The sequence below is a fragment of the Artemia sp. Qi Xiang Cuo genome, chromosome 18 (assembly GCF_049724085.1).
Source record: "Artemia sp. Qi Xiang Cuo chromosome 18, ASM4972408v1, whole genome shotgun sequence".
NCBI classification, from domain to species: Eukaryota; Metazoa; Arthropoda; class Branchiopoda; order Anostraca; family Artemiidae; genus Artemia; species Artemia sp. Qi Xiang Cuo.
This window is the reverse complement of record NC_142811.1, coordinates 42,881,343-42,901,757: the sequence shown is the minus strand read 5'-3', so window position 1 is coordinate 42,901,757 and position 20,415 is coordinate 42,881,343. Positions and strand designations below refer to the sequence as shown.

Genomic DNA, 20,415 nt, shown 5'->3' with positions numbered 1-20,415 from the left:
CAAATGAACTTTGGAAAATCAAGAAAATGTAACTTTTAAAATGTAAACCACAACAAAACACTTCTTAAATATTCCAACTATTTCATTTCAAAGAAAGAAATTCAAAATTAACTTTGAAAAATCAAGAAAATGTAACTGTGACAAGGTAAACCACAACCAAACACTACTGAAATATTCCAACTCTTGCATTTCAACAAAAGAAATTCAAAATAAGCTTTGGAAAATCAAGAAAATGTAACTGTGACAAGGTAAACCACAACCAAACACTACTGAAATATTCCAACTCTTGCATTTCAACAAAGGAAATTCAAAATTAGCTTTGAAAAATCAAGAAAATGTAATTTTGACATGGTAAACCACAACCCAACACTACTGAAATAGTCCAACTCTTGCATTTCAACAAAAGAAATTCAAAATGAACTTTGAAAAATCAAGAAAATGTAACTGTGACAAGGTAAACCACGACCAAACACTACTGAAAGAGACCAACTCTGGCATTTCAACGAAAGAAATTCAAAATGAACTATGAAAAATCAAGAAAAAGTAACTGTGACAAGGTAAACCACAACCAAACACTACTTAAATATTCCACCTCTTGCATTTCAATTATATAAATTCAAAATGAACTTTGAAAAATCAAGAAAATGTAACTGTGACAAGGTAAACCACAACCGAACGCTACTGAAATATTCCAACTCTTGCATTTCAACGAAAGAAATTCATAATGAACTTTGAAAAATAAAGAAAATGTACCTGTGACATGGTAAACCACACCCAAACACTACTGGGATGGGGTTTGGGGTCCGGAGTTGGCATTGGGGGGTCTGGGTGGGCCTTTGGGGCGCCGGGGGACCGGTGGATGGCCTTTGGGGCACCGGTGGCCCTTTGGGAGCCCGGGGGACCTTTGAGGACCATGGGAGGGCATTTGGGGCAGTTGGGGGCCGGTGGAGGGCCTTTGGGACCCCGTTGGTCCTTTGGGAGCTCGATGGGCCTTTGGGGGGCCGGGGGATGGCCTTTGGGGGTCTGGGTGGGCGTTTGGGGGGGCCGGTGGCCCTTTGGGTGCTTGGGGGGGGCCTTTGAGGGTCCGGGGGGACAGTTGGGGCCTGGGGGGCATTTGGGGGCGCCGGTGGCCCTTTGGGAGCTTGGGGGGCTTTGAGGACCGGGGGCTTCCTTCGGGGTGGGGGTAGGAGGATTGGAACCCTTTGGGGTTGGGTTAGAGGACCTCACAACACTGTTCAAATGAAACTTGTGTATTATAACGACCACAGAGTTTCACCATTAAATTCTCTTCTAAAATCTTTCCTAAAATCATCTTTTAAAATGTCTCTAACCGTTACGCCGAAATAGTTCCATAACCTGTCTAAAACGGTTTCGCCCAAATAATCCCTAAACGTAAATTCAGCGTGTTCCTTTGTTATTGGCATCTCTGCGCTAACGCATTTCAAATTAATATGAAACCTTTTCGCGCGCTAAAACAATTCATCGCTAAGATGCTTCTTGCCTAATTGTTTCCATGGCCTTTGGTTATTAATAACCTTTGGAGTTCGACCAAAAGAGTTGTTTCCGAGGCAAAGACATTAATGACTTGGATCTATTCCTGGAGAATCGTTTCTAGACGAAAATTTTTAAAGTCTGATAGATGATGTCATTGATTGATTGATCTGTCAAGAAAGGGAAATTAATTTGTTGTTTCTAAGGGGAATTATTGATTCACGATAGGTGAATTGAGGTCGACAGCACAGGTGTTCCAAGGTCGATGTTGTTGTAAGTGCACGCTCGCAGCGAATGTCAAGGTCGTTGTTGTTGTTGTTGACACACTTTGATTAGGCAATCAAGTTCTCGGAAATTCACTTCCCCCTAGAGTCCTAGATCAATAACATTGTTCCCGTTAGAATTCAATGCGCATGTGCAACCTTCGTCCCGGAGCTATTACACATAGAAACATCAAATAAATCGACCTTGAAAAAAGAGGTCATTGACCCCATTAAACACGTGTTCTCCCTAATGACTCTATGCCAATATATGGAGTCCCGTCCGTATTCTATGCCCATATAAGGAGTCCCGTCACGACTGGTACCCCCTCCTCTACTCAGGTCTCCCAAGTGTTTTTAGGAAAGATTGCAAATTTTGTCGCTCCTGGTTAACTAAAGAAGACACGAGTGGCAGAAAGATAAACGAGTGGTGTAGGATTGGTGATGATGAGTTTTCTTTTTACTGCAAAATATGCAAGAAAAACCTTAGCTGTCACTAAGTCTTTTACATCTTAAATCAGCATGCTTCGTCGGACGAGCACAAAAAACAGGTTGTGATCCATCTCAATCCGTAACCGTTACGGTTGTGGGGATATGATAGGCAACAGTCCCAATCAGAAGAGCCATCCTCTGGTAATGGAAGTAAAACTCTTGAGATATATTGTGACAAAGATGCTGCGTCCAAAGCAGAAATCATATGGGTATTCCTTTTCTTTGGAAGCTTCTATATCTACAGCTTCGTATGACAGAATCATTGACGTCTTTGAAGCCATGTTCCTTGGTAAGCAATCCCCGAGATGTCGATGAGTGCGAATAAAGCTGTGTACTTGATAAATGATCTTCTTCACCCACACTGTAAGCAGATTCTTATGAAGGACAAATGTGAAGCTTACTTTGTTCATGAACACGACGAAACTACAAACACTAAAGGAAAAAAGAGCTATAGATTAGAGTGTACATTTGGTCCTGTTTAAGAAATCAAACCGTGAGCCGCCATCTGGTTACGTATTTCATGGGACATGCAACTTGTGGGGATATTATAAAAAAGCTAATGCAAGTCATTGGGAGCAAGAATTTACCTCTTGAAAGACTAATAATGAATGGTGGCAATGGGCGTAATGTCAATAAAAGGGTATTGTCGCAAATGAATGCATTGAAGAAGAAATTGAAAGAGCTTGTGAACATTGGAATATGTAACATCTATGTTGAGCACAAAACATTCATGAAAGGGCCTCAGGAATTTGGCGAGGAGTCAACCGACTTTTTTTTATCATCTTGAGGCATTTTTTCCCTAGTTGACCTGTACGATGTGAGGATTTTCGAGAATGCCAGATAAAGAAAGGCGTCCCATACAATAGTTTCATTTAGCAAGTCTCAACAAAGCGGCTGACGTCTGGTCCTGCTGTTCGCCGAGCTATTGATTAGTTGCCGGGACTCCAGGAGTATTTTTTACCTTTTGCGCCATTGGAGAAACATTTGAAGAATTTTTTGTCGTCAGCAAAGTACCTCAAGGTTGTAAGCTACCTAAAAGGAAACACATTCTTGCAGAATTCGAATTCATGTATTCATTGTCTGGGCTTTTACGAAATTCACAGCAGCATTTCAGAAGAACGAACCCCTTGTGCACGCTCTTAATTACGAGCTGAAAAACTTACTTCTCACTGCTATGGGCAAGAACTCTGAAACCCGACATTCTCATGTCTGCTAATGAAAATTCTACCAGTTTGCTTGAGAACTTCTCACTGCTTTGGGCAAGAATTCTGAAACCCGACATTCTCATGTCGGCTGATGAAAATTCTACCAGTTTGCTTGAGAACAAAAATTAATTAAGATTTAAGGAATAACAGCATATGTATATTAAACTGAAGTTGCATATTTTTTCAGTAAATTCATTTGAATTTTTTTCAGTAAAGTACAAATTATATTCTGGCTTTTAAAAAGCATAGGGGTCTAGAACCTACTGTTATTACTCTCTATTCGTTTTGAGTTTGACTTATTTTATTTCTGTTTGTTTTGGGCTTCATTTATTTATTGATACTGATTTGTTGTAGTTGCATGCTTGGTAGATTATTTTATTCTATTTTTATTAATTTTTGATTTAATGACGTTCTTTACTTTTTTTTTAGAAAAACTTGTTTTGTGCAAAAAGTTTTTTTGATTAATCTCTAGAAAAAAACGAGCTAGATTGACTTGAGGAATCATTGCAATAAAAGGGGGCCTCTGAAAAACAGAAACGAGCAATTTTTGAAGCCCTCTTGAAAGAGGCGACCGATCGCTTACAGAGAGCCATGGCTTCAAAAGATTGCGTGGACATCCCCTTGGCCAATTCCCTACTAGAGATTGGAATAAAAACGCCAGAAGATGGAAAAAACGAAACAGATAAAAAAGAGCGGGCTGAAAAGACATACTAAAGAGGAAGACAGACTTGATAAGCAAGTTCACCAATATCTCAAAGAAATCGAAGAAGTGAATGAAATAGCTTGCAAGCTGATGTCTTATGGATTGTTGTTACTTGTTTCTAGTCTTGATGTTGCTTTTCCTTTTTTGTTTTATATAAAGATAACTGAAAGTTTGAACAAAAAGAAAATGGAAAAACAAAGACAAATGACGCGTCTCCAGGGAAAATGAGTTCCTTCCGAGGCTCATGAACATGACAGTTTTCAGCGTGACTTGGCCACCGTTTCTCATTCCTGAAAAAAGGAATATTTTCACCATAAATGGCAATCAAAATACCTTCCCACTTTGGTCCCTTTTTCAACCCTAAAAGTCCCTTGACAGGTTGTCAAGTCCCTTTTATAATTAGCAGGAATCATTCCGAGCCCTGTGATGCAATTTTCACCAAGATCGGATCACCTATGGAGGGGTAGGGCCCTTTTTCTAATAATGGATATCTGCTTATGAAAATAACTTTTGATGTGTACATTTAAACTTGAGAAGTTTTAATTATTGAAATCAGCATAAAATGAACATCCCTTTGATGTATACATCTGTACATCTCTTTGTTTCCAAACTTTCTTTTTTAGGGATTTAGTTATTTGCAGAGGTTGCTTGTTATTCGCAGTTGGTTACCAGGACCTCTGTGATGTTGCCAGCTTTGTCATTTAATTAATTACTATTTTTATGGATGTTAATCTCGTAAAAAGGGAGGTAAAAATTATCCAGATGCAGCATTGCTTCTCCGTGGGCTCTGAGAATCTTGTCGTCTTCGCAGGTAAAATAATCTGACCTTTTGACTATTCGAAGAAAATTTTTGTCTCAAAATGTTGTTCACATTTCATTTATCTATAACAGTTTCTGTTATTTCTGTTTGATTATTTATTATAATTTCTGTTCGCTTTGGCTTTCATTTCAGTTTCATCTGGGATTTTTTTTTTTTAGGTCGTTTTAATATTGGATTATTATATGACTTTATTTCTGTTTTTTTTCAGGTTCTGATATGGCTCTTTTCTATTCTTTGTAAAACTTTCTTTTTTAAATTAGTGAATAAAAGGGGTGTTTTTGCTCAGAATTGTTTGCAGTCGTTACATGATGACAGTTTTTTTAATTATAAAACAATTTTAGATAACTCTTATTAAATTTAATTTGAATTTTTCAGTTTATAAAAGCACCAAAGGAATAATAGTAATCGCTTCGTTGCAAGTGAAGTAGTGATAAGGTCAAGCGAACTACAATGAGTCTACCAATGTTTGTGCTGGGGAGATTTTAATTACATTTCAGAATCCCTGCTATTGGTTCTAGACTGATCACCCGAAAAAAAGACAGACAATTACCCCTTGAAAAATCACCTCCACCTCACACACATGTAAAGTTGAGCAGCCAAAGGGAAAGTATGATAAATAAAAAGAATTAAATTAAAAACTTGTTTGTGCAATATTCTACCTATATCCATAAATCTGTGCAGAAGTAATGGTGTAGAATATTGTATATATTTTTATTTCTTTTTTAAGGGTTTTTGAGGGTTGAGTTATAGCAGGGTAAGATAAAAGTTAAAAAATGATAATCTGGAACTAGCGAAATTAATGGCAACTGTAGAAGAAATCATCTGTGATGGAAGCGCACAGAGACAGGGGCGTCATTTGGAGGAGGCACTTGCCCCCCCCCCCGCCCAATAATTTGGAGAAAAAAATATTATATAGCCCGTATTCCTGACTACATCCTTGTACATCGGTTTGATACCGATGCCTATAATACGCTATGTCTGTTCCCCTTCGCAATCCAGAACGCGCCCACTTGACCTTGGCGCTCATGAGGAGGGTTTTTCGCGTGAAGTACCTTTAGGGGGTGTTTTTTTTCTTTTAATTTAATATAAATAAAATGGAGTCAAGCTCCAAGTCAAAATTAAAAAAAAATTAAGATGGACAGAACTTCTTATTTAGAATAAGCAAGTAAATTATTTTTATTTCACCTTTATCTTACTCTGCTGTGATATTTCAAACACGGTGAATCCAAACATGAAAAAAAGAATAAAAATAAATACAAATATGAAAACGAATACTATAGGATATTTTACATCGTAGGCTATATTCTACCTGTATTTCGGAATATAGGTAAAATACTCCACAATCCAATTTTTTCTTCATTATTTTTATTTTTCCTACTTTCGCTTTGGCTGGTCGATTTAACATAGGGGGTATTTCCCGGGGAGATTATTTGTGGTGGGGAATTGGGGGTATTTTCCTTGGGGAATTTAAGTGGGAATTGTCCGCGGGGGAGTTTTCCTAGGGGTAACTGTCCGCTGCGGGAACTTCACGGGGGGGAATCAGCCAGGCATCCTAGCTATTATATATCTAGTTTGTATATTTTCTTATCCTCCCCTATTTTGCCAAAGGATTGACAAATTAGTCTGTGAGAAAAAAAAATCAAAGGTATTTTAAATTAAGCCAACGCCAGATTAAAATTGAAAACTAACAATGAATAAATTGATCTTTATTTTAAACAATGTTTTCAGAAGATAAAGCTATTGCAGTATAGAAGTCTAAAACAAAAAAAAAAACGTTGAGTACATATTCCCACACATAGTTAACAATCGTCATTGCTGTTCCTGCCACAATTATCATACATCAATCAGTCAATTCATTAAGTTTAATTACCCCAGATTTATGTTATTTTTTACTATTTTCCATATGAATCACCCGGCTATCACAATTATAAGTTCAATGTTATGAATTAACTGTCTCTGACATTATGGTATATTTTTTATCCGTAGCTTCGCAACACTGTTCCTTGATAACGCAGTAATGAACCAAATCATAAGGATCGCTATGTACATTTTTTTAGAGACATTTTTATATTTTTAAATAAATGCTTATTATAGTATTAAATGAATAATAATGACTACGTCATTACAGGTGAAGTAGCAGTAAAGTGGGTCGAAGGAATTCAAACGGGTCTGCCAATGTGTGTTGGTGGAGGAATTTTTGGCGCTGTTCGCTTACGGCCCAAGTAAGTTTAAGTTTATTAATAAATTAGCTGCTTTTACTTTTGATGGATCTTTTTTTTCCAACCCCTGCTCTTATCTGAACCCCACGGCTGTAAAAATTGATTATGTCCGCCATTTGTATTTGGAGATTTTAGTCTCAGAGCGTTTATTGACGATTATATTTGCACATTCATGATACCCCAAAATTTAAGATTAATGCCCAACACTGACGAAACGCGTTTTGACTATCATCAGAATATTTGACGAAAAGCGCACGGAATATTTTCGATTTCAGTTAAATCAAGCCCATATCAACATATACTTAAAAACGCCGTTTATATTCAACCGCATGCATACAAAAAAAGGCATTTTCCTCGAGATTGCATAAATATTACAATCAAAACCGCAATGCATCGTCTTTTTGAATTCCTTTCCTTGTTAATTTATTTTTTTATTGTTAGCGTTTATTGTTGTTTTATTTCTCATTTGTGTTTATTTTCGTATCATTATTTTGATTTTCTAGGGGGGGAGTTAGTTCTTCGGACAATTCACTGTAGGAAAAATAGCCGCTTCCCCTTATTACCGAGTATGAGAAACACCGTACGTAAATTTTTCTTTTGAACCATTTCTTCAGAAAAATTATTAGTATCAAACAGTTCATGATAAATATTTTTAAGGAAAGAGCGACTCGCAGTAATAGTTAACAAAACACAAAAAAAAAGTAGAATTTCGATACCATATATACATCAGTAGAGTCAGCTTTTTATGGCGATTCAAAATATTTAAAATCCACTAACGTTAAAATTATCTATCAAAACTTAAAAATCTGAGAAATTTGGGGGGGGGCACTCCCAAAAAAAAATAAAAAATCTGAATAAAACAGCGGACTTTTTAATTTTTTCGAGTAAGATCATCACGGATTCGTGTTTATTAATTTGTTTGTTTTTATTGTTGTTTTTTCCCTGAATGGCCTTATCGGTTGAGTGGTACCACAATTTCAGGAGACCAACCATTCGAAAACTTAACTTATTTTTGTAGCCAATAGATTTTAGTTTGCAGTGGCTTGAATTCCAATCTATGTGTGTTATAGATTCATATCTATTTCATTTCGTTATCTTCATTATTTCGTTATTTTCTATTTAATTATTTTAGGCAGAGAAAAAGGTATCTTTCAACATACTTACCATGGGCTATACGAGTTGGTCAGAACTCCAAATTTTTAATGAACATCTACTATGAGAAAAGATGGCTGCAAAACTTAGAAGAGCTTCGTCGCGAGTTAAACATCGAGCCCCCACCTGCATCTTAGATGATTTGTTTTTTTACTCTGTTTCCGTATTGTATCATTGTTCCATAACATTTTTCTAGTCTTTTGTCTATTGCCTTGAGTAATGTTATTCAGAACTCTGCGTTTGAGTTGCTATTAGCACTTAGTCATAGTTATCTTAGCATAGAGTTTTTTTTCGTAAGACTAACTTAGTCCTAAACCAAAAAGTGTATTTCACACAAGCTGAAACTGCCTGGCGTTCTTCGGGAATCTTTATAAGGGTTATTTATGCTTTTGGTATCACGTCTCTAATTTTCTCTTGGTGATATCACTCTGCCGCCAGCAAACTCCTCTTGTTCTTCCCTTGTCACTTCCTACCATTTCCTGCCTTAACAGTAAAATTTAACAATATCAAAGAATCTATCCAACCGACATTTATATGGCGTGGAAAGTTGACTTGATATTCTTCACGCTATGGAACCATCTAAATAGATAATTCAAGAACAATATATGTGAATATTCATATAAAAAGTGTCTAAAAGTGTCTAGCCCTCCTCTCCGACGGAGCCCCGCCCCTCGTAACCTTCTCTTGTATGTACAGGAAATTTGATGGCTGTGGATAATATTATCTCGTCCGAATCGTACGTATTGAAAATAATATAAATAAATCTATAAAATTTATTCAAACCTTATCTTCAGATAGACAGAGATGATGTCTTGACAGAGGTGCAATAATCGCTTTAAACAAATCATGATATATTGATACCCTCCACATCAACCTCTCCCTTATATGTTCTTTTACTATAAAAGGTGACACATACCAACTGCATCCGAATTGGTTTGCTCATTTAGGAATATATAGAATAAATATGTCATTTAGGAATGTAATTCCTATATGTCAATAAATATGCCATTTAGGAATGACATATTCCTAAATATGTCATTTAGGAATGTAAATAGACAAGTAAACGAAGAGTTTTCAAGCATAGGTTTTTGCATCTTTACAAGAGGGTGAAAATAATCTTCTGTATCTTTTTAGAGGGACAGCTCTTTTTTTTTTTTTGATTAAAAATTTTTTTTTACAAAATAAGTTTTTCAAAAAAAGTAACGAATTCCATTAAGCCAAAAATAGAATCAAACAATCTACCAAGCATACAACTACCATAAATCAATATCAACAATTAAACAAAACCCAAAACGAACGAAAATTAAAATAAATAACAGAGTTCAGGCTTAACTCGTTTATCTATTGTAATTTCTGTTCGTTTTGGGTTTCATTTATTTATCGATAGTGATTTGTGGTAGTTTCACGCTTGGTAGATTATTTGATTTTATTTTTGCTCATTTTTGGTTTAATACAGTTCTTTACTTTTCTTTGAAAAACTTATCAAAAAACTGTTTACTTTCTTTGATAGCTTGGATACACTTACGCTATTTTGATTTGGTTAAATTTTAAGAGCAGAAGTAGCCCCGAAAGTTTGAACATAATACCATAAGTCGTTCTTGGGATACTGCTGAGATGCCTTATTGGGAATTAGCATAAACAAATAAGTAGAACAACAGGGAAATTTTTATACAAGACAGTGGAACGCAACTTTAAATGAATATTTCGACCCTATATCCAAGGGCCGTCCTCAGCAAAATAGACGAAGAGAATAAAAACACTATAAAAGAAACTTACATTAAAATTCAATCATTAAAATTGTTTAAAAAAAAAATTTTAAACAGCCCTAATATCATTACTTCAAGGAAGTTCAACCAGGACTGGTACTCCAAACGAAATGGACAGAGAACAATTCATTCAGATGAAAATAAAATAGTTACAGACAAGCTTTTAAAGCTAGTCTCGCCTTCTTGGCAGCCAGCCTAGAAGGTCTATTCGTAATAGGTTGAGTGGAGTTATTTACTGGTTTTTTAATATAATTAGTCAAATCATTTTTAATTAAATTTGTGTATTGGGCATTTCGAATAAAACTATAGCCAAATTAGAGAATCTAAAACAAAATAGCATAATTACCCCAAAACTGTATAATAATTTTTTCCCTTGTGGTAGCTTTTGCCCAATATTTTATGGTTTACTAAATCTACATAAACAAGCTATCTCTTCAAGGCAAATCATAGCTTGTACGAAAGCCCCTGCTGCCAATATGGGAAAGGGGTTATGTACAACATTTGAACCTCTACTTTATTCGCAAAAATTGTACACATGTAATTTAGTTGATTTAGTAGAAAAAGCAAAAAGCGGCAGCAATTCAGAAAATATAATAATGAGATGTTTCTCCAGAATTCTAATGAGCACAAAGATTGATGTAGCAATATCTGAGCAGCTATTAAAAAATAAAACATAAGAAAAATATAATTTATTTGAAGATTCAACAACAGGAATAGATTGTGAGGTTTTAATGTCCCTAGTTAAAACTCGTAATAGGCATTAAATGTTTTTTCAGTTCCGTAATTCTTTTTATCAACAAAAAATGGTCTCCCTATGAGAGTACCACTATCCGGGTTATTAGCGAACATTTATGTAGAACACCTTTAATATTGGGCCTTAAATTCATATTTTTTTAAAACATTTATATTTGTGGCGTATATGGATGATGTAATATCGCTCTGGAATTATGGGGAAAATGAACTTAGGGGCTTTCTAGATCACCTTAATACATATGACCGAAATTTACAATTTACCTTAGAAATTGAAAATTCAAATAAATTTCAGTTTCTGGATATTTTAATTATTCGTGACATTGATAAACTGGATTTTACAATTTACAGAAAACCCACACAAAATAACAGATATCTACATTTTAAATCCAATCACCCCCCACAAGTTAAAAGAGGTGTTGTTACATCTCCTGTTGACCGTGCCCTAAACATTTGCTCTGAATCTTACATCACAGATGAACTAAATTTTATTAGAGACATACTTTTTGGAAACGGTTATCCTATTGTCTTTATTAACAATACAATTAGCCGAAGATTGGCAAGGCGCTCCCGTAAAATTAAGGGTCTTTTGCAATGTGAAGTTCCCGTCAAGCCCTCAAATATAATTTACCTTCCATATAGTCCAAAAGTCACCACAAGTTTAAAAAAAGTTTGCATACGAAATAATTTTTATGTCGCATTTACAATTAATTTTAAAATCATGAATTTGTTAAATTCTGTCAAAGATATAGCCCCAGTTACTCGCCAGAGAGGGGTTTATCAAATACCATGTGACTGTGGCCATTTTTTTTTGGGTAGAACCCATCAAAATTTAGAAAAACGCCTGCAACAACACAAAGATGACATAACTAAAGCTTTAAATTCTAATAATACAAATATTTCCTTTGATTCTGCTTTAAGCATCACATATATGATAACCCTAGTAATAAAATGCTTTTCGAAGAAACGCCTTATTAGCAATGATTTAGGCATAAAACAGGTTGTTCGAGAGGCAATTGAAATTGAAATCAAAATAAATCGTAATATTTCTTTAAATAGAGATTTGGGGGAATATTCGCTTAATGCCCTATACACGAATTTAATAAAAAATAATTTGACTAATTATATTAAAAAACCAGTAAATAACCCCACTAAACCAATTACGAATAGACTTTATCGGTTGGCTGCCAAGAATGCGAGACTAGCTTTAGTTGCTTGTCTGTAAATATTTTATTTCCATCTGAATGAATTGTTCTCTGTCCATTTCGTTTGGAGTACCAGTCCTGGTTGAACTTCCTTGAAGTAATGATATTAGGGCTGTTTTAAAAAATTTTTTTAAACAATTTTAATGATTGAATTTTAATGTAAGTTTCTTTTATAGTGTTTTTATTCTCTTCGTCTGTTTTGCTGAGGACGGCCCTTGCATATAGGGTCGAAATATTCATTTAAAGTTGCTTTCCACTGTCTTGTATAAAAATTTCCCTGTTGTTCTACTTATTTGTTTATGATGGAAAGGCAGTGTGGTCTTCGTCGCTATTTGCGTCTAGCTTACGGGGAGCAGTTGACTATGATATATTTTATTTTATTAGTTTAGGCAAAAAACATGCTAATATTATCAATCAACAAAAGTTTTTAGAATCTTGTAGAAATGAAAACCTTATTCCTAAGTCTTTAAGATATAAATTGCATTTAAATACCGGAAAGAAGTGCAATTCGTGCACACATTACATTTGAAAACTCTAGTCCACATTACTAAGGACAAAAAACAAAAACGACATATTATTTCCTCAGAAAGAAAATCTCTTGAAAAATTTTTGTGCGAAAATCTGTCCACGGTTGATTATTCTTAGGTTGTATAATTGAAGAGGAATTTATTTAGTCACGATTTTCGTTTGTCTAGAGAACGTCTTATAAGAAATTGGAATGTCCGAGGTACGAATCTTTGATGAATCATCGTGTTTATACCTCAATGTTTACTCCAGGACCCGCTATTGTTAATCTCTCCTCTAGAACTCTTGAGCCTGAGGAAATCCAAACTCTTGAAGAATGTACAAAATTTTCGTTTCCACCAAAACAAGTTCCTTTGGCAGATATAGTTTCCTCCTTAGAATCTTCTTTGCACAAACGTTACACATTCATTTCTAACCCAGATAAAGTGAAGTCTTGTTTTTTTAATACATTTTACGGAAGCCAGAAAAAAGTTACATCTCATACTACTTAGACACCAGAAATTTCGCACGACATGAAAATCTTGTCTAATCTTTGCAAAAACCCTTCAATTATGATAACTAAAGCAGATAAGTGAAATTCACTTTAACTCATGGATACCTTAAACTACAACAATAAAATTTATTTACGCGTAAATGACACACATACATATACTCAAATGGATCAAAACCATACTGATAAGCTTACGAATAAAAATATAGCCGAATCAAAGAATATAAAACAAAATGGCAAAATCACCTCATAATTGTATAATAAATTTCTCCCCGAGGTAGCTTTTGCCCAAAGTTTTACGGTTTACCGAAATTGTACAAGCAAGATAGTCCCTTAAGGCCAATTGTAGCTTATACGAAAGCACTTGCTTCCAATATGGGAAGGGGGTTATGTATAGCCGTCGAACCTTTACTTCATTCGCAGAAATCGTATACATGTAATTCAGTAGATTTAGTAGAAAAACTTAAAAACGCCTGCATTTCAGAAAATACAATAGTAAGTAGTTTCTACAGAGTTTCTATGTACACAAATATTGATGTAGCAATATCTGAGCAGTTACTACAAAATAAAATAGAAGAAAACTATCATTTAATTGAAGATTCAACAACAGGAATAGATTGTGAGGTTTTAATGTCCCTAGTTAAAATTTGTAATAAGTATTCAATATATTTTCAGTTCCGTAATTCTTTTTATCTACAAAAAAATGATCTTCCTATGGGTGCGCCGCTATCCGGGTTATTAGCAAACATTTATGTAGAACACCTCGAAAATTGAGCCTTAAGTTCATACTTTTCAAAACATGTATATTTGGGGCAGTATATTAATTATGCAATTTTGTATTTAAGGTATTGGAACAATGGACTTTTGTGCTTCATATACCAAATCAAGTCACGTGATAAAAATTTACAATTCAACTTATAAATTAAAAATGCAAATATGATTCAGTTCGAAGAAATATTAATTATTCGTGACATTGATAAACTGAATTTTACAATTTACAGAAAACCCACACAAAATAACATACATCTAAATTTTAAATCCAATCACCCCCCACAAGTTAAAAGAGGTGTTGTTACATCTCTTGTTGACCGTGCCCTAAACATTTGCTCTGAATCTTACATAACAGATGAACTAAATTTTATTAGAGACATACTTTTTGGAAACGGTTATCCTATTGTCTTTATTAACAATACAATTAGCCGAATATTGGCAAGACACTCCCGTAAAATTAAGGGTCTTTTGCAATGTAAAGTTCCCGTCAAGCCCTCAAATATAATTTACCTTCGATATATTCCAAAAGTCACTACAAGTTTAAAAGAGTTTGCACACAAAATGATTTTTATGTCGTATTTACAAATAATTTTAAAATCATGAATTTCTTAAATTCTGGTAAAGATACAACCCCAGTTACTCGCCAGAGTGGGGTTTATCAAATACCATGTAACTGTGGCCATTTTTATATTGGTAGGGCCCATAAAAATTTTGAAAAACGCCTGTAACAACACAAATATGACAAAACTAAAGCTTTAAATTCTAATAATACAAATATTTCCTTTGATTCTGCTTTAAGCAGTCACATATATGATAACCCTAGTCATAAAATGCTTTTCGAAGAAACTTGCCTTATTAGCAATGATTTAGGCATAAAACAGGTTGTTCGAGAGGCAATTGAAATTGAAATCAAAATAAATCGTAATATTTCTTTAAATAGAGATTTGGGGGAATATTCGCTTAATGCCCTATACACAAATTTAATTAAAAATGATTTGACTAATTATATTAAAAAACCAGTAAATAACTCCACTCAACCTATTACGAATAGACCTTCTCGGCTGGCTGCCAAGAAGGCGAGACTAGCTTTAAAAGCTTGTCTGTAAATATTCTAATTCCATCTGAATGAATTGTTCTCTGTCCATTTCGTTTGGAGTACCAGTCCTGGTTGAACTTCCTTGAAGTAATGATATTAGGGCTGTTTCAAAAATTTTTTTTAAACAATTTTAATGATTGAATTTTAATGTAACTTTTTTTTATAGTGTTTTTTTTTTCTTCGTATATTTTGCTGAGGACGGCCCTTGGATATAGGGTCGAAAACTGTCTTGTAAAAAAAAAAAAAAAAAAAAAAAAAAAAATTACCTGTTGTTCTACTTATTTGTTTATGATGGAAAGGCAGTGTGGTCTTCGTCGGTATTTGGGAATTAGCATTAACACAGTGCATTTTGATTTAATCTTAAAGCAATATTTAGTGTTTAAACATAATGGGCAAATGGGAGGGTGGGCGTGGGAGGGGTTTTAGTTGCCCTTTGATCACTTCCAAATAAGGGCACTAGCCCTTTCTATTTTCAATCGAATGAGCCCTTTTCGAACTTTCTACGAACACTCGTTCGATACGAAGTGCCCTTTTCTAAACAAAATAAAAAATACGTTGTACCCACATCGCTCTTAACTATAAATCCAATCCAATCACTATAAGCCTTCCAATCACTTTCGACTATTAAAAAGGGCACTAACCCTTTCAATTTCCAATCGAATGAGCCCTTTTTGAGTTTCTACGTCAACGTTTTCTATAAACACCTTATATGCCCCCAGGGCATAAATTACAACCCCTGCCCTGAAGGCTCTGAGGGGGTTGTCATCCTCAAAGACCTAATTTCCAGAACTTTTAACTACGTTGAACAAAATGGCAGTCTCAAAATTTTGATTGGATATGTTTGGAGAAATGGTGGGCGTGAGAGGGGCGTTAGTTGCCCCTCTCCAGTCTCCAATAAATTTCAACTATTAAAAAGGCCACTAGCCCTTTAAATTTCAAATCGAATGATAACTTTTTGAAGTTTCTACGAAAACAATTTCCATAAAAACCTTATATGCCCCCAGGGCATAGCTTACAACCCCTGTCCTGAGGGGTTTGGGTGGTTTGTCGTCCTCGAAAACATAATTTCCATAATTTTCTAATACGTTGAGCAAAATACCTATCTCAAAATTTTGATTGGATGTGATTGGGGAAATGGTAGGCGTGAAAGGGGGGTTAGTTGCTCTCCGATCACTTTCGACTATTAAAAAGGGCACTAGCCCTTTCAATCTCCGATCAAATGAGCTTTTGTTGAAGATTTTACGACAACACTTTCTATAAAACCTTATATGCCCCCAGGGCATAACTTACAACCCTTGCCCTGAGGGCTCTAGGGGGAGTTATCATCCTCAAAGACCTAATTTCCAAAACTTTCAACTACGTTTAACAAATGGATATTTCAAAATTTTGATTGCATGTGTTTGGGGCAATGGTGGGCATGAGAGGGGGGGGGGGTAGTTGCCTTCAAATTACTTTTAACTATTAAAAAGGGGACTAGCCCTTTGACTTGCCAATCGAATGAGCCCTTTTTCAAGTTTTTACAACTCTTCCCCTGAAGACTGTGGGGGGGGGGGTGTCCTGCTCAAAGATATAATTTCTGGACCTTTTAACTGCGTTGAACATAGTGGCTATATCAAAATTTTGACTGGATGTGTTTGAGGAAATGGTGGGCGTGGAAGGGGTGTTAGTTGTCCTCCAATCACTTTCGACTGTTAAAAAGGGCACTAGTCATTTCAATTTCCAATCAAATGAGCCCTTTTTTGAAGTTTCTACGACAACACTTTTTATAAGAACCTTATTTGCCCCCAGGGCATAACTTACAACCCTTGCGCTGAGAGCTGTGGGGGGGCAGGGGCGTCGCGAGGAGGGGTGCGCTGCCCCCCAACTTTTTTGGAATTCGGTAAAATTTTCGCCCAAGGTGAAAATTTTGGCAGAAATTTTGCAAAATCGGCCGAAATTTAGCAAAATTGTTGATTTCTGCAGAAAATTTGGCATAAATCAGGTAGCGATTCGGTAAAATTTGCAAAATCGGCCGAAATTTAGCAAAATTCTTGATTTCTGCAGAAAATTCGGCAAAAGCGCTATTGCGCTGCCTATGATGATAAATCGTAGCGTACTTGAGTACATACCTGCATAGTTATAAAGTACATAATCATAGAGTACTTCAAGGTGTAGGCTTTACTCAGTTAATTGTGTTTTCTTTTTTATTTCAAACTTTGTTTGGAAAACCCAAAATCATGAAATAAATACGCACTTTTTTAAGTGTTTTTTTTTTAATAGATGGCAATAAATTTTACTATTCAGCAGCAATATGTCGGATTTTTAAAATTAGCTTACTATTTACTATGGGTGTGAAATGTGATAGTTTTTGGATATGCTGAGACACTCACAGCCTTATCGTCTCTGGAGGTAAATGATCTTTGTTTCTTTATTAGGTCTACTATAAGTTGAATCTAGTGAATAACACAGTCTTTTTTTTTTATATTCTACATTAGGCTAGTCTAATAGGGGCCAAATTAGGGATAAATTTTAGGACTAATGTGCAAATATATTCCCTGAATTGGTAAATATAGGGGCGGGGGGTAACATTCATTTGCGGCAAAAATGTTTATTATATTTGGAAAGAGCATAAAAAAGGCATCAAGTGGCATGTTTTCTTTATTTGTAAGTCAATAGGCCTAATAGCCTATGAACTGCAAAGAATTTACCAAACTAGTTTAGGTGGTAAAGGTTAGATTAGGGGCTGTTGAGAAGGAAACATGATAAGAAAATAGCCTAATTCTTTACAAGGAGTGAGAGAGGAGGCAGTGGAGGCTTAGCCTAATGCTTAACAGTAAATTTTTACCAAATCATATTATTGAGTCACAAATAAAGTGAATATACCACTCGATGCCTTTTTTATGCCCTTTACAAATATAATAATCATTTTTGTTGGAAATGAATTTTAGCCCCTACCCCTAGGCTATTTATACAATTCAGGGTAGGCTATATAGCCTAGGCTATTTGCACATTAGGGGGGTAGGGGGAAAGTTTAAACTTACCTCTCATTTACATCAGAAATAAAATTTACCCCCACCCCCTAATGTGCAAATATAGCCTATACCCTGCATTGTATAAATAGGGATGGGGCTAAAATTCATTTCCGACAAAAATGATTGTTATATTTGTAAAGAGCATTAAAAAAGGCATCAAGTGGTATATTCACTTTATTTGCAACTCAATAATATGATTTGGTAAAAATTTACTGGCTTAACTGGGAGTCATCAACTCAAGAGCACTACAGGTCCAGAGGATTTTAAACCTTCTGTTAGGTGGTAATATATAGAATAATTGTAGCTAGGCTAACATATTTTCACTATACCTCCTCCCCTTTACTTTAATCTCTCCTCCCCTAATGTGCAAACATATAGCCCAAATTATATATTTCAAGTAGCCTACATTCCACAACCTATTATTCTTTTTTTTTCCAGTTTTTGTTTTTTCACAGTCTATTCAATTTATGGGTACTCTGGTTAAAACCAGAGAGATAGGCTACATTGGCAAAATGTATTGGGCTATAGAGCCTATAGTTTATATTTGTACATTAGGGGGAGAGGGGATTAGAGGGTAAAGCATTGCAGAGCTGCAGTCTAGATGTGCTAGCTGTGATCATCCTGCATGTTACAAAGTGAGAATTGTTTTCTTAACATGTTACATTCTCAATAGCCTCTAATCTAGACCTTCAAATACATTCCTTATTTTCTGCTATTTTCAAATAGCACAGTCACTTTTCCAATGATAAATACTGCCCTCTCCCCAATGATCCCAGATACAGCCTAAAAGCATATAGAAAACTAATCAAAATGTCTAAAACACTTAGTCTTACTTTAAAATATCCATGATGTATCTATAAGTCAGATTATTATGTTTCTTTCCATTGTTATCCACTTTTTGAAATAATTTCAAACAATATTTTGGTAAATATTACAATCAATCTATGACTAAAGTTGAGTTAAGACTACAGAAAACCCATTTATGCAAAAATCTGTTGTGAACCACTAGATATAGCCTAATTAATGGAAATTTATTGGCTATTATTAGGGCTATATAAAGACTGTACTTATTTATTGCTCACTTTCTGGAAAGAAATGATAAAATATTAGTTTAGGGGGTTGGTTCTTTTCATCTTGGAAAGTAGGTCTAGTTGAGTTACATGAATGAAACTTTCAGGAATGTGATCCAGGGCCTATACATACCAGAAAGGTATTGCCAAACTACTGTGTCTACCCTTTTCTTATTTCAAGGGCTTAGAAGATGCATATATGCCTTGCCTTTTTTGTCACTAAAGTAATAGGGCACTGACCTAAATATTACAAATCCACTGTCATTGCCTTATGAATTACTATGGAGTAAATCATCATCAGATCAAAATGTGTAAAATGCATTATTTACAAGAGTTAGCTAGCTTTTAGTTATAACAGCCAACATAAATGACTCCCCTCCCCCTCTGTTTTTTTTTTGCTCCTTAGCTTCATCAGTTAGTTCACTCTTTTTCTATGGCATATGACAAAGTCATTCTTGCAACTATATTTCTCTGTCCTATCTCTAACCTACTTCTGTTTTTACTTCTCTGGCTTCTAGCCACAGCTTGTTGCAGAACTGAATAGCCTAGGTCTCTTTTGCTCAGATGAAATCTTTGTGATTTCTTTATTAATGCTAATTTTTGGCATTTTAAAGAGAGAGTGTACATATTCAAATACTTCCTACTCAGTCTTTTGACTCCAGGCATACATGCTTAACTGTATTTTCTGGTCTTTTTCTTCAAACTTATACCACTTCATGCAGTAACAAGTCATAAATCTTGTTTTCAACAGTTCCAGTGGAACATTTGATAAAAGTTATATGTTGTGATGTTACATTACTTTTTCTGTTGTGTCTTTCAATGGTTAAAATTATTGACAGAACTTTCCAAATCTTGGGTAAGTTATGTGTGAGAATATGAAACTACCTTAGCAACATCATTTGTGGTAGTTGGAGCTTCTGTGCAAGTTCCCTTACAGGGTGTGAATACTACACACATCCCATGCTTTACCTTAAATTACCTTAAATCTCACTTGCTAGCGATAGGACGAATCCTGTGTCCGCCAGCTTCAGTGATGATAGTTAATCATCATTTGTGGCGTCCCAAATGGTGCACCATGGTTTGTTGAGCCACTCTCTATCCACTGATGACTTGAACGCATCCACGCTGGTAGAGGTTACTGTTTTTTCACTAAGGGAGTTCCACAAGCTGACAACTCTATTTGAGAAGAACTTGTTCCTTAGTCTGGTGTTGGCTCGTTTTCGAATTGCTTTTGAGAATGACCACGAGTTCTGTTTGAATTGTCCGGTTGGAAAAGGCCAGGAATGGTATCCTCAGCATTTAGGAGCTTGTATGCTGTTATCACATCGCCTCGTTTGCGACAATATGTTAGAGATGGTATTCTAAGCTTACAGAGACGGGATGGATGCT

General features: G+C 35.3%; 2 protein-coding genes across 5 annotated transcripts in view; both read left to right on the top strand.

The window, feature by feature from the left end:
- The window catches only part of Coq4 (Coenzyme Q4), a 65,572-nt gene extending 57,001 nt beyond the window's left edge, over positions 1-8,571 (top strand). For both annotated transcript variants that reach the window (XM_089104010.1, XM_089104009.1), the window contains exons 6-7: positions 7,100-7,193; positions 8,323-8,571. In XM_089104010.1, coding sequence (XP_088960136.1) covers positions 7,100-7,193; positions 8,323-8,479 — 251 coding nt within the window. In that variant the 3' untranslated portion in view covers positions 8,480-8,571. The remainder of the gene's footprint in view (positions 1-7,099; positions 7,194-8,322) is intronic.
- An 8,523-nt stretch (positions 8,572-17,094) lies between these two features.
- Lrch (Leucine-rich-repeats and calponin homology domain protein) overlaps positions 17,095-20,415 on the top strand; it is a 144,991-nt gene continuing 141,670 nt past the window's right edge. For all 3 annotated transcript variants that reach the window (XM_089103910.1, XM_089103909.1, XM_089103912.1), the window contains exon 1: positions 17,095-17,333. The gene's annotated coding sequence lies outside the window, so the exon portion shown is untranslated. The remainder of the gene's footprint in view (positions 17,334-20,415) is intronic.